Genomic DNA, 13,063 nt, shown 5'->3' with positions numbered 1-13,063 from the left:
CTGAAAGATGTTCCAGTATAAATATATGGATTCATGAAGGTTTAATTACTGAATCACTTCCCAACGGCATGTTACGGGTTCGGTTAGATAATGAAGATCTGATTCTAGGTTATGTTTCAGGAAAGATCCGACGTAGTTTTATACGGATATTGCCAGGCGATGAAGTAAAAATTGAAGTAAGTCGATTAGCAGATATTTTATGGTGTTTTGATTTGTCTTGATTCTAAAAATATACAAACGATGTAAAACTCTATGAGAATATATGACATTGTTATCATAGATCCACTTACATCTCTTATTGTCCTCTACATATAGGCCAAACAATGTATAACTCTATGAGAAGATATGGCATTGTTATCATAGATCCACTTACATCCCTTATTGTACTCTAAATATAGGCATAATAGTCAAATCCAACTACAATTAAATTAGTTATCACAATCTCATAACGGTAATAAAATAAATTTGATTTAAGATTCCTAATATGTGTATTTGTGCATTTATGAACACGGCATCATGTCACTTTTTTTTACACTTCATATAAATCAACCTCCGTTTACTTGTTCAGGTGCATAAAGTTATATAACCGTAGTATTTTTCCTTTTGCATTTTTTAATCATGTGTCCTATTATCCGAAATCATTTTCATGTCAAGCCTGTTGTTCGAATTGCACACATATGAAATCATAGAAGTCGATGGTAACACTTGATTTGTTTTTACACAGGCAGGAGAAGAACGGTTCTCAATCACAATGGACGAAAAGGAAGATGTCTGGTATGAAATACTTTCATTCTCCAAGCCTGCCAACTTTCTCTCGCTGATCGGGTACCCTTATGTATGTTATAGTCAAAAGAAATTTGCTCACGAATCTACAACTGCTATGAAGAAACATTTATCTGCATAGGTACATGTGCTATGTTTAGACTTGGAGAACTCTCTCATCTGAGATGTGCTATTTTACCTTTTGGCTTAATAAATCAAGTTTTTATATGAAATGTTGGCATTTGGTAGCTGTAAGTGTTTTATATTTCTATCCATTTATATTATGGCATATGAATGCGTTTGGCGTCTGTATTGTACAAACTGTTTGTACGTATACTATTTTGTAAATTTGGTTGTGGGTTCCATTGGAGCAACTTAGGTATGTCTATGTTTTTAGAATGAGATTTTTTTCCCTATTTTTCCCATTACCATGGGAGATTTGCAAATATTTCTCTTTTGGTATGATGATTAAGAAGATTAATGTACTCTTTGAAAATGTCACTTGAAGTTGGAGCAATGCCTTTATGTTCACCAAATATGGCATTTTTTCTGAAGGTCTTTATGTAAGTATTGTGAAGAACAATTATCAAATATATTTTGAAAAGCTTTTCTTGCACAACTTATGAGCAATTGCAACTTCAAAAAACTATTTGTTGAATCATATGGCCTTCGACTCTTTTTATGTAAGAACTAGCTAATGGAGATGAAGTTGGGTTCGCGTATATCTAATATTTTGTGAAATAATAGTTTAAGAATATTGGATTAAGTATTTTGACCATAAATTTTTTTAGAATTAACCAACTGTTTTAGTAGTATTCACAGGCTACGTGCGCACACATCTAATATTTGTTTGGCAAAGATGAGCATTTTAGGAATCTCGAAGAGTTATGATTTGGCCATCAACACATTATAGAAACCAGCAAAATGTATCGCCCACTGATTGCATTTTATACATGTACATATGCACATGTGTATACATACACGTGTGTGTATATCTATATGTATATGTGTATTCCAGTTGAACTTGATGTGAAAAATAACATCATCAACTGAATATTAACATGGCTTCCTATATATATATATATATATATATATATTTTACCAAAACTCCCAAAAAAGAGGGGAAATGAAACAAAATAAAAAATTTAATATTCTAAATCTTTACCATTAACAAAAACTACAAAACTATGTTGGGTTGCCCAATTTTCTATTGATCTTGCTATCGATTGTTAGAAGGTCTATGGCTGTTGAATAACTAAAACAGAACCGCTAAGTTCAGAATCTGAAGAAGCTAACAAATCCCCTACTTTACCAAGCTCTGGGCATTCTTCCCAATCACTTAAACTTCTTGTTAGTACGAGTTACCTCTTCTTCCCTTTCCAACTATAAACATTGAATACATATCAGCCATATCTCTCAATACATTTGATGTCTCCCCACCATTTTCCACATGCTTCTCTACATACCCTACTTGACCAGATGTTACATACCTACAGAAAAAATCACAATATCTTGATTACTGTAAAAAAAGGGTTTATATATGTTGCATGTTATGTTCACAGACCCTTAAAAACACAGTAAGAACTTGAAGAAATCCAGTGAGAAAGTCGGCGGGATGGAGGATCCACGCATCAATGGCTTAGGTTGTGAGTTACATGAGTAGCATTTGTTTATTGTCATTTATGGTTATATGTGCAATACAATTTGAAATACAATACTTAGAAAACTATAGCTTTAGATGCAACTACACATGCTCAATCTTGTAATTGGTATATACATGCAATTGTTGAAAGTTATTGCTAGGAGTAAATATCAGGTGTGGTTATCTATATAATATATTGGACAAAATACGATTCTCGTGTTACCCGTACGATTTAAACGATTTGACTCATATGATTATTGATAATTATAGTTATCTGTATAAGGAAGATGAAAGAGTCTACAAATATAATCATACAGTGACTATATGACATTGTGCGACCAGTATTGACTAGATACTAATCATGTGCTACACATGTTGAAATCAAGAATTTTCTGTAATGTGTGCGCTCTACTGAAATGTATCGATGGCTTTACGAAGCAACTTTTCCAGAAGATCAGTATCTTGACGTACCTATTGTAAAACTCAGCCAACCCGCATTATTGAAGTCATTCTCTGTCTCATGGGTCGATTTAACCATCAAAATATCATGTTTCCTAATTCCTGTGAGCTACATTAACCCCTATTTCTTGCATCTTCTCTGATACATGCAAGAACCTTATAATAGTAAGGTTTATATGATGATGCATCCAATCCGTTCACTGAATCCCAACGCCTCCCGATCATCCGGCCCACCAAAAAATAATGTTGCCACATGCTGCAATGATCCAGAACCTGAGGTATACAACGTCCCAGCAGTGAGTCCCCAGTCTACTAAAATAGCAACCGAGCACTTGGCATATCACAAAATCTTCCGGTTAGTAGCCCTTATCCCTTCCTTCCCACTCCAATTTTCCGTCGATTCTTTGGTGCTAATCTCCCAATATCAGTACTTGCAAACTTCAAATCATGTGCTAATCTTGACACGAAAGGAGAGGCTGTGTTAGACAACATTAAAGCAAGTGTTACAGCCATCATCACACCGGAGCCATGAGCTCCTGTCTCTTCATATATAAAGGAATTTAATGCAATGGCGAAAATCGTGCAGATTAAACAGCTCCCACCGGCTATCATGCTTGCTATCCGTACGTTTCGCCTCATATAATCAAAATCCATCTCAAGCCCTATTAGAAACATGATTGTGATCCTGGCATATAAGGCCATGGTTTCGTAGTAATCTGCTGCAAAATTTTGGAAGAAGAATTTTTTTACACGGTTTATGTGTGAGAACCCAGACGGGCCTAACATGAATCCTGCCTGTGTTACAAAAACAAAAGCCTCGAGTTAAAAAACACACAGCAGAAACAAAGATTGCATCGCTAGCTAGCTAACTCATATACACATTTTCAAGAAATTCCTTATCCTTAACAAAATACCTGTGATTTCGATGACATACTTACTAGAATCTGCGCAACCGGCGCCGGTTGGCCTAAGGGCTTGAGGAAAAGTTGAAAGAAATGTTAGATCACCAGAAGGCAAGAAACTTGTGTTCCCATTGTATGAACGGGATTGAATAGTTCTCCACTATTGCATGCTATATTGTTTGAGTTATCCATTTTAGTGAAACTGGAGAAACGGGAACAGATTAAGAACCTGTTGGATTTGTTGTGATTCAGGTGTATATGGATAAAAATGGGATGCAGCAGCCTGCATTATTTTTAACCCACTTTTCTTGAAACTCTCTGCACACTATCTTTTTGTTGCTATGCGATTTGGCCAAAGAAGGGAGAAGGAGGTGGTGCACGGAAGTTTGATAAACTTTACATTCCAAATTTAGTGATGGATGGCCGTGTTCAACGGATGAAACTACTTGTTTTCTGTATCAGATTTGATTTTTGGTCTGAAATCATTTAATTTTATTTAAAGAAAATAGTCTCGTTGGAATTTATAAAGCCACTAATTATTTCATCCATTAAGCAAAGTTAATCTAAAGAAAAAAGTAAAAATTTGGGCCTAATGGGATTTCTTTGCACTAAAATTCGATGTAATATTGACTGAATTTTTAGATGGATAGTCTGTCTCGTGTTAATTTTGCGTACAATTTTTCTCCCCGAAAAATCACACACGCACACACAAAGAAAATTCTAAAAATTTGCAAGAAGAAAAAACCATGCAGTGATTTTTTTTTTTTTAAATCCTAATAACTTATTCTACCAAATGGTCAAACAAGAAACTCAAATTATTGTTGTGATACAAATTTAATGGAAAATTTATTTTTTAAAAAAATTAAAAAATTTATGTTGATTAGTGTCAATCCAAATTCTAGTTTTGCTTAATAAACTATATCATATGATTTATATACGTTACTATTTAATTAAAGTTGAAACTCCAATTCTAACAATTTTTTTAATTGATTGGCTAAAGTTTTATTTGAAATTACAATTATACACTCATTGTATAACTTTATTGATTAAATTTTTTTACCTTAAAATTTTTTTTAAAAAAATCTTCAATCTTATCTTTATCTATATTTTAAAATTCAATCATATCTTTATTTATATTTAAAATTTTTAGACATGTCATCACTCTTGATAAAAAAAATATATAGAAAATTAATTAATTTAAAAATAAAATTTTATCATATTTGATAAATATTTCAGTTGTATAAACAAGCAACGCGAGCAAAAGGTATAAGCATGTGTATGTATTTTGAAACATGAGAGAAATATTTTGAATATACATATATGAGTAGGTCTCTTGTGAGACGGTCTTACGAATCTTTATCTGTGAGATGAATCAACCCTACCGATATTCACAATAAAAAGTAATATTTTTTAATGAATGACCCAAATAAGAGATCTGTATCACAAAATACGACCCGTGAGACTCTCTCGCATAAATTTTTGCTCTCATATATATATATATATATTCATAATTATTTACCTTATTTTATTAAAAAGTAATATAAAAATATTAAGCAATATTATTGTCAAATAAAACACCAAATACATTTTCCTTTTGACGGGCCATACCCAAATGGATAACAAGTGATGATGCCGCGCAACTGGAGACAAAGCTCATACGCCGTCGTTTTCTCTTAAATATATGTACGATTGAGCTAGCTATGGGTACTTGCCTGATGAGCTGAGAGAACAATGGGTGCCTGGTGCGGCGGCTCCCTCCGCGACACATGGGCTCGTGCCTCCGACCGCTGTTTCCGCCTATTCCCTTGCATTTCGGATCCTGGTTTTTGTCTATTTTTAATTTAATTCTTCATTCAAATTGATTCATTAGAGTATTTGATAAATTTAGTTTTGATGGAAGATTCTGTTTTGTTTTAGTTCGCCGATCTGCGTTGTCATTGAAACTAGCATTGGTGGGGCTGCATCTGATTTTTGTTGGGGTTTTATTTTTGCTTGACCACGATTTGATTGAGAAGACCAAACAAGAACCGTGGTAATGTAATTTTCTTGGTGTTCTGCAATTTTAGTTTGTAGTTTGTACATAATTTTCAGGTGAATTTTTCAGGAAGTATTCGTTTTGGGTTCGAAGTCAGTGATTGCAGATGTAAATTCGATTATACATGGCGTAAACTATAGATGTATCACTGTATTGGTTCTGTTGAATTCGGTGTGCAACTCAATTATGATTATTGAAACTACAATCATAAATTATTCAATCAGCTAAAATAAATACATGGCGAAGATAGAACAAAAATGGTTAGAACTACACTTTTTTTGAGCTTCTATCCAGTGGGTTTATAATTATGTGATTTTTTTCTTATGTATTATAATCTTCTGAAGCTCTTACGTAATGGAGTTTACTTTCCATTTTACTAGAGACGAGCTCGAAGTTTAGTTTGGAAATTAACTTTTCTGATATCAAGCAACATATTAAAAACACATCATGGTCCTTCAAGAAAATTTTCCGGAAAAATGACATCAACTCTCAATGGAATCAAACAAATTCCAGAACCTGGAACTTATTGGTTCCGTGGAGCTTGAATCGCGGGAAGTTGTTAAGTAGCTCTATGCTAATTCATGGACTAAAAGACTTGCTTTGTCAAAGAATATGATGTAATCGAAGTCGATTCAAATTTTGGATAATCATTACATGTGAGATCATTTGTTGGGGGGACCATAATGCCCCCTTTCTTGGCCTTTTCCATTTAGCTCTTCAAGTCACCATCTTGGTTGTCTTTTGGGACCTCCTAAGGTCTTGCAGCTCTCCTGACCAACCTTCTCTCTTCAAATGCAGGTACACTGCTATATATGCATTGTTGTTTGTTGCTACACTGGCTCAATACTTTGTTACCTCTGGAACTTCTCCCGGGTAATTGAATTTACGATCTACTCTTGCCAGTAGATTATTTGTTTTATTCCATCAGTCTGTTGAAGCTTCTGCTTTTTTCTTTGGGTAAAAATTGTAGCTATGTACTTGATGCACAGAAGATTGTCAATGAAAGAGATGCTACAGCTAGAAGGACATTATTGGCCTCAAAGTAAGCAGGTTACTTTCTGATGCTTCTGAATAAGTACAGAAGGGCAGATGAAGCCACCATACGATTCCATGTGTTAATATTTCTCACAGATCATATTTGATTTTTTACTAAGCATGAACTTTTCTACTTGCCTTGTTTGTGGGTGTATTTGTCACAATGGTCAAAGAAAGACCTACAGCTTCAAGCAAAAATGGTAATGTTGTAATCACAGTGGATGGACGGAACTATCAAAGAGGAAATGAGACTGCCTGGACAAAGCTAGTGATGGATCTTTACCCTCACGGATATTCTCTTCGGTAATAGTGCATTACTTGTTCGTTTCAGTATTATTGTAACAGTGAATTCTTACCTTGGTGGAGTAGTAAACTGAAGTCCATCTGTAGCTTCTTATTGATGATGGCTGATGGCTTAAACATTGTTTCTTCAATAAATCATGCATAAAATTTTATTATTTGTTGAATGCCATGGATGTCAGATTTGCAAAAGATTTATCATGAGCTTTCCCTTAATAAAAGTATAACCCAGAAAATTAAGAGAGCCGAACTTCTGAATGCCATTGAAAATTGATTCTGTGAAGAAACTGTGCATCTTTAGAACTTGGATAGCATCGTCCGTCTTTTAGCTTGACCACTTCACAGTGGAGTTGCAAGATTTGACTTTTCTCCTGTATCTTTGCTTCTCATAATAAACTAGTTTCTTTATTAGGTACTTCATTATTCAGAAAATGAATATTTTTTTCCTAAAAAAAGTATATTATTTTTTATTTTGAGACCCCAGATCAAGTTTTTTGTGTGACTAATGTTTTTGTAGGTGAGGTCTGTTAAATTATAGTCCAGTATGCACATTTCTTTGTTGATTTTTCTTGTTTCCTTCATGAAGTCGAGACCTTCTGGTTCCTAATCATGGCATATGCTAATACTTCTTGGAAAAAACATTTGTGTTTCAGATTCGTGATAAAGAGATTCTCTTAAATTGGTCATAGGACCATGCTTCGAGAAACATGTTCTCTGATTGAGAAAAAAAAATGTCTCTCAAAGTACTGTTGGCTATATCGTAGTATTAGTTGGACTCTGTGATATGTCCTTTAGACACTTATTTGCTTTTTGTTGTGCATATGTTTATGAGTTGCCCTCTTCATGTTAATATGAAACATTTGTTCGAATATGAGTTACTGTAGCTGCTGCTGCTTCTTATTTCTGCCTTGTATTTACTTTGGTAATTGTGTCCATCGAGATACTTTTTGGTGTATGTGCTTAATGTTTTAGAATTAGACTTACATAAAACAACAAACTTTGTGCGACTGAAGGTATCCCTTAAATTATAAAGATTATTTTTCTCTGTATTTGTAGTTTTTCTTAGGCTAACAGATGGGAATATTAATTATATGGGAAATGAAGTTTTCAATTTTCTTCTACTAAAAAGCAAGCAATTTCCAGCTGATAATTTCTCTCTCCGTTTTTTTCTCAGAAATTTGACCTGCACGTATTGCAGTCTCGTTCAGGTATAATCTTTTGATAAACATCTTTTCCTTTTTCCATCCTTGCATTTGTATTCAGATGAAGCTATATTAGAACTTTTGACTTTTACCTTATTTTTTTTTGTCATTTTCGAAACGCCTTTCTAATTTCCTTAGTATCTTGTATAAATTATACTATAATTCCGTAATATATCTTATCAGTTATAACAGCAGTCCAACTAGATCCAAATCAATGCCGAAGGTCCTTAGGTTTTCAATTCCGATAGCATGAATTGCAACTGATCTTTTGGTTGAGTAGCATGTAATTGAGGTAAGAAGCCATATTGAACTTTATATGAGAAGCTGATTCAAGCAGTAAGTGAAAATTTTGGTTTGGAAATAGCAGTAATTCAGCTTTCAATATCAAGCGATAATGTGATCCAAAATGTTTATATAAATTTTATATTTACGTTGATTAGATGGGGCTGTTATTAATATGAATAGGAAACCCAAAAGCAGTTTTTAATGAATCTCCTTCTCGTTCTAGTTCTCTGGTTACTTATACCCTATTCACTAGTGTGAACCGAAAATTTTCATAATCTATAAATCTGTACTCATCAAAATAGAAAAGAAAAATTCTAACCTTCTGGATTTACAAGACTGAAGCTAATTATGTTTCAAGACCTCGTTATTAGTAATAGCCCCTTCACTCAGAGGTCACACCATGTAAGAGGGGCGCACATTGAGCATGGGATTTGAGGCAGCAGCTCGTGGAGATCAGGGGTAAATGCTGTGTTTGTCGTCAATCCTCAACAATCATATCAGAATCAATATTCTTTTCCCTCCCCGTCCATTTGGAACTTGATAAGTAATATCTATAAGGAAGTCAAAAGACCTTCCTAGCATGATCCTACTTTGGACACAACATTCTAGATTTCTTGTACTTATTCTCTTGTTTTTTCATTATTCGTGCTTCACCTGTGCCAAATTTCTGATGCCATTGCTTGCATTTTTTATCAGCCTCCACGGGCAAAGCATTGTCATGATTGTGACAAGTGTGTGCTTCAGTTTGATCATCATTGTGTTTGGCTAGGGACATGCATAGGACTGGAAAACCATTGGCTTTTTTGGTGAGTGTATAGTTTTCATTCGCTGTACAATTGTTGGACTGTTGGAGGCTGTGTTATGTGAATGTGTTTTGTGATGCATCAGGTGGTACATATGTGAAGAAACAGCCTTGTGTCTTTGGACGTGGATTTTGTACATTTTGTACCTTAAATCTAATATATCAAAGGCATGGTATGCATCTCTCAGAACTACATTCTCTGAGAAAGCACCTCACTTTTTCTGCTTGTCGAAAGAAACAAGAAGCACATACTGCACCTTGCATAACCTAACTGTTTCATGCAGATGATTACCTCGTCATATTAAATTCCATCATTGATTGAATTTGAATACTGAATTGGATTTCCTTCAGGTGGGCAGATGTAATTATGATCTTGCTGTTGGCTTCTTTGTCAATATGTCTAATTTTTCTGCTCCTGCTCCTCCTTTTTCACAGGTATGTCTAATCTTTAGGAGGTATTTTTCAATTTTAGGTAACACTGGTTACTAGCTCTAGTGAAAGATCTCTATAAACATGGGGAAAGCATGACTATAAAATTGAAGGGATCCTAGTTAAAACATTTTATGCACATCTGTACTTTTTTTCTAGCATATGCTAGCACTTGTAGCTAATAGTGTGTGTTCTTTCCTTTTTAACATGTTCTTCCTTGCTTGGAAATCAAATTTATTTTAATTTTTTTTTCGTGGGACAGCTACCTTATTATGACCAATCAAACCACTTATGAACTTGTAAGAAGGCGGCGAATTGTGTATTTGAGGTTGGTTTCTTTATCACGTGTCTCCTATTTTATTCAAAACTATGGTGATTATTTTCTAGTTTCCTAATTTGTTTGGTGCTCCAGCATTTAAGTTTTGCATGTTACATGTCAGATGGGTGTGTTATTTTATTGATATTTGTATTGCTTTGACATCTCAGATTTTTGTGTGGAAAAATGCTAAGTTGTGGTGTGCGAATTACACGCACATGAATGTCAGTATATTTCTTTTTGTGTTGCTTAAAGTAAAGCTTCAGGCTTTCAAGGATTTAGAAGTAACGAACAAGAAAACTAAATTTGTCTGGGCAAATTATCATATTTAACAAGAACACTAAATTTTTCTGGGCAAATTGTCATATTTAAGATTGTAGTGATTAGCTTTTTTAACGAGTTTGTGATTAATCATTAGTGACTTCTGACATACAGTGTGATGAGCATTGGCGTATTTTGGACCACCCTTGTCTGACATTCGTTTATAAACCAGTCTTGCCTTTGGAATTTACATGCCTAGCACAAAATATCATGTCGTGCTCAAGCTGCCTCGAGGTGGAATTTAGTCTAGTGTTCAATTCTAAGCACGTGACAATTTTTTTCTGGGTATTCCTCAATTCCGTTTATACAGCAACCAAATGATTTGCCGTAGTCGTTCACATAGGACTCTAACAAGCTATTAAAACTTTCCTTTGGCTTCCTATAATAAACTTTTGTATATTGTAGTTCTTATGTCTTTTGGTACTGCTTTCGTTCTCAACTGAAAATTTGATCATGAAACCCGGAGGGGGCCAGGTTTCATGTTAAACCTTCATATAACAACTGTTGATGTTGTTTCTGGAAATATTACTGATCTATTTTCCGAAACATGCATGCTGTGATATAATATAGTATGAGACGACATGTTTCCTTGCAGTGGTGTCATCTTCTTCTGAGTTTTCATTTTGGGAATTGAATTTTGCAGGGGGATTCCGGAGAGAGTGCATCCATTCAATAAAGGAGTTCGCAGAAATTTATCAGTGCTTTGTTGTACCAAAAGCGGTGGCATGTACAGGATGGAAGCTTTGCCAACAGCAGCAGAACTCGAGGAAAAGTCAAGACCATACACATGCTCGGATGTTTTATCTTGCCGTTGCTGCTGATGGCACAAGTTTCGTAATTTTAATTTTAAAAAAAACTTTTTGAACGAGTCAAACTGTTTTGGATTTCATACTGATGATGCGTGTCAAGCTTGTATGTATTTTAAAATCAGGCTTGCGACATTCCCTAGTATCATATTTGTGGAACACTCCAAATTTCTTGTCATACATTGTATAGAGACCGATGTTATAATCTGATATTGATTGGCGCACGACCGCTGTGACGGCTAGATGTTTGTGATATAATCAATCCACAACTTCAAAAATTTTAAAATATAGTATCATTGGTCAATGTTTGTGACAAACATCATCCGTTGTACTATAAGGTTACGTTTGGTTGAAGGATAAAATTATAAAATGACCAAGAGAGAAATGATAAAAAGAATGGTTAAAATAGAAATATAATGTATAACTGATAAAATAATATTATGTTTGATATGATTATTAAGAATGAGATAATTAATAATCTTTTGATGAATTGACAAAATTGTCCTTCCAAAAATAGGATGAATTAAGAGTGTGATAAATAATACTAGGAGGTGAAGAATGATTTCATAAGAGGATTAACTTGGTTAAATAAAAATCCTTTCAAAAATGAGATTATGTGTTTTAAAAAACCATAAACCCATCTAATCCATCCGACCAAACATTGCCTAAGTGGACCACGTCGGACCAGCTCATAATCCATGTATCTGGTTTACAACGTTGAATCTATGGTCAGCAATGCTCACATAGGGATTAAATACAGGACACGGATTTATATAAATCGTCAGTCTCCAAACATGTCCAGTACGTACAAAGATGAATTAAAAGCCAAAAGCACACTACGCACATTTTCTTCTTCAGCTACACATGAAGTATGAAGAAAGTACACTATTAACAGAAGATTCACCTCGAACATCGGTTTCGATCAATGAAGGCTATGGACGTTGTTTGATTAATTTGATAAGTTCGTATGTTATTGTATCTCTGCCAGAATAGAGGCAAAGATTTCAGGCTCCAAACTCCGTATTTTTCTCCGTACCCAATTGTGTATCGCCATTCGTGAAATTCCCAGCGTATAACACTAATTAATGGAATTTAGCTAAGTTTGCCATTTCGCATTAATAATAATTTAAAAGATAAAACGTTTTTATCTCTAAATATTGAGTAATAAAATGTTAAATTCAAACTTTTAGGAATCGAAAATACTTTATATTGAAGCTAGAATTTTTCCACAAAAGCAAATGGAAGTAGCTGAATTAAAGGGACTAAAATTCATGCACATGGAACAACACCATGACGATCAAACTACGATGGGGCCAAACAAATCGACCTTTTTATTAATAATATCAACCATTTTAATTTCAAGCTCAGGCTCGAATGCTAGCATTTGATTAATTAGGTATGTTTGCAGCCCTAATATCGTATTGATGCACATACTACTCAATCAAATCCATCGAAATTATATGTGATTTAATCAAAATGCGATATTTTAATATCCTTTTTCTTAAATCACATTGGCAACCTCAAATCTCGAGCAAGCAAAATATATATACATATCTAAATGTATCCATGAGAAATGCCCTTAGTGGAGGAGGAGGAGGAGCCACACTAACATTTGCCTCTCTACCCGATCCTCCAGGGTAACAAGCAGATCCCCACAACATCTCAACCTTTGCATCGCGGTGATCAGCATGTCAACACCTTTAGATCATGGTGATCAGCATGTCGGCACAATGATTCAATGATCACCAAGTCCCCCAGGCAGCTTGG

The 13,063-nt window shown here is 34.4% G+C and overlaps 2 protein-coding genes and 1 pseudogene across 6 annotated transcripts in view; 2 read left to right on the top strand and 1 right to left on the bottom strand.

Moving 5' to 3' along the window:
- LOC142523072 (UPF0548 protein At2g17695) overlaps window positions 1-995 on the top strand; it is a 4,762-nt gene extending 3,767 nt beyond the window's left edge. For both annotated transcript variants that reach the window (XM_075626711.1, XM_075626712.1), the window contains exon 5: window positions 725-995. In XM_075626711.1, the coding sequence (XP_075482826.1) occupies window positions 725-904 (180 nt within the window). In that variant the 3' untranslated portion in view covers window positions 905-995. The remainder of the gene's footprint in view (window positions 1-724) is intronic.
- A 905-nt stretch (window positions 996-1,900) lies between these two features.
- LOC142522889 (cation/H(+) antiporter 1-like) lies at window positions 1,901-4,215 on the bottom strand (annotated as a pseudogene).
- A 1,128-nt stretch (window positions 4,216-5,343) lies between these two features.
- LOC142522210 (protein S-acyltransferase 10-like) lies at window positions 5,344-11,520 on the top strand. Of its 4 annotated transcripts, XR_012814416.1 has the most exons (12): window positions 5,345-5,587; window positions 5,683-5,797; window positions 6,599-6,673; window positions 6,771-6,842; window positions 7,013-7,138; window positions 8,310-8,343; window positions 9,319-9,428; window positions 9,511-9,597; window positions 9,776-9,859; window positions 10,116-10,181; window positions 10,605-10,724; window positions 11,134-11,335. XR_012814416.1 is itself a non-coding variant. In XM_075625394.1 (11 exons), the coding sequence occupies exons 1-11, from the start codon at window positions 5,497-5,499 to the stop codon at window positions 11,309-11,311; spliced, it is 1,038 nt and encodes a 345-aa protein (XP_075481509.1). In that variant the 5' UTR covers window positions 5,351-5,496; the 3' UTR covers window positions 11,312-11,520. The 4 variants fall into 4 exon arrangements, 3 of the variants coding, with proteins under 3 accessions (XP_075481510.1, XP_075481509.1, XP_075481511.1); XM_075625394.1 differs by lacking the exon at window positions 10,605-10,724 and having other exon boundaries at window positions 5,351-5,587; window positions 11,134-11,520; XM_075625396.1 differs by lacking the exons at window positions 5,345-5,587; window positions 10,605-10,724 and adding an exon at window positions 5,870-5,929 and having other exon boundaries at window positions 11,134-11,520.
- Window positions 11,521-13,063: the final 1,543 nt, after the last annotated feature.

The sequence above is a fragment of the Primulina tabacum genome, chromosome 13, assembly GCF_025594145.1.
Source record: "Primulina tabacum isolate GXHZ01 chromosome 13, ASM2559414v2, whole genome shotgun sequence".
Taxonomy (NCBI): Eukaryota; Viridiplantae; Streptophyta; class Magnoliopsida; order Lamiales; family Gesneriaceae; genus Primulina; species Primulina tabacum.
This window is presented reverse-complemented; position numbering and strand designations above follow the sequence as displayed.

Coding starts and splice junctions, on each gene's coding strand:
- LOC142522210 (XM_075625394.1), top strand. CDS start 5,497: ATGGGTGCCTGGTGCGGCGGCTCCCTCCGCGACACATGGGCTCGTGCC. Junction 9,429..9,510: donor GAAAACCATTGGCTTTTTTG/GTGAGTGTATAG, acceptor GTGATGCATCAG/GTGGTACATATGTGAAGAAA. Junction 9,598..9,775: donor TCTAATATATCAAAGGCATG/GTATGCATCTCT, acceptor GATTTCCTTCAG/GTGGGCAGATGTAATTATGA.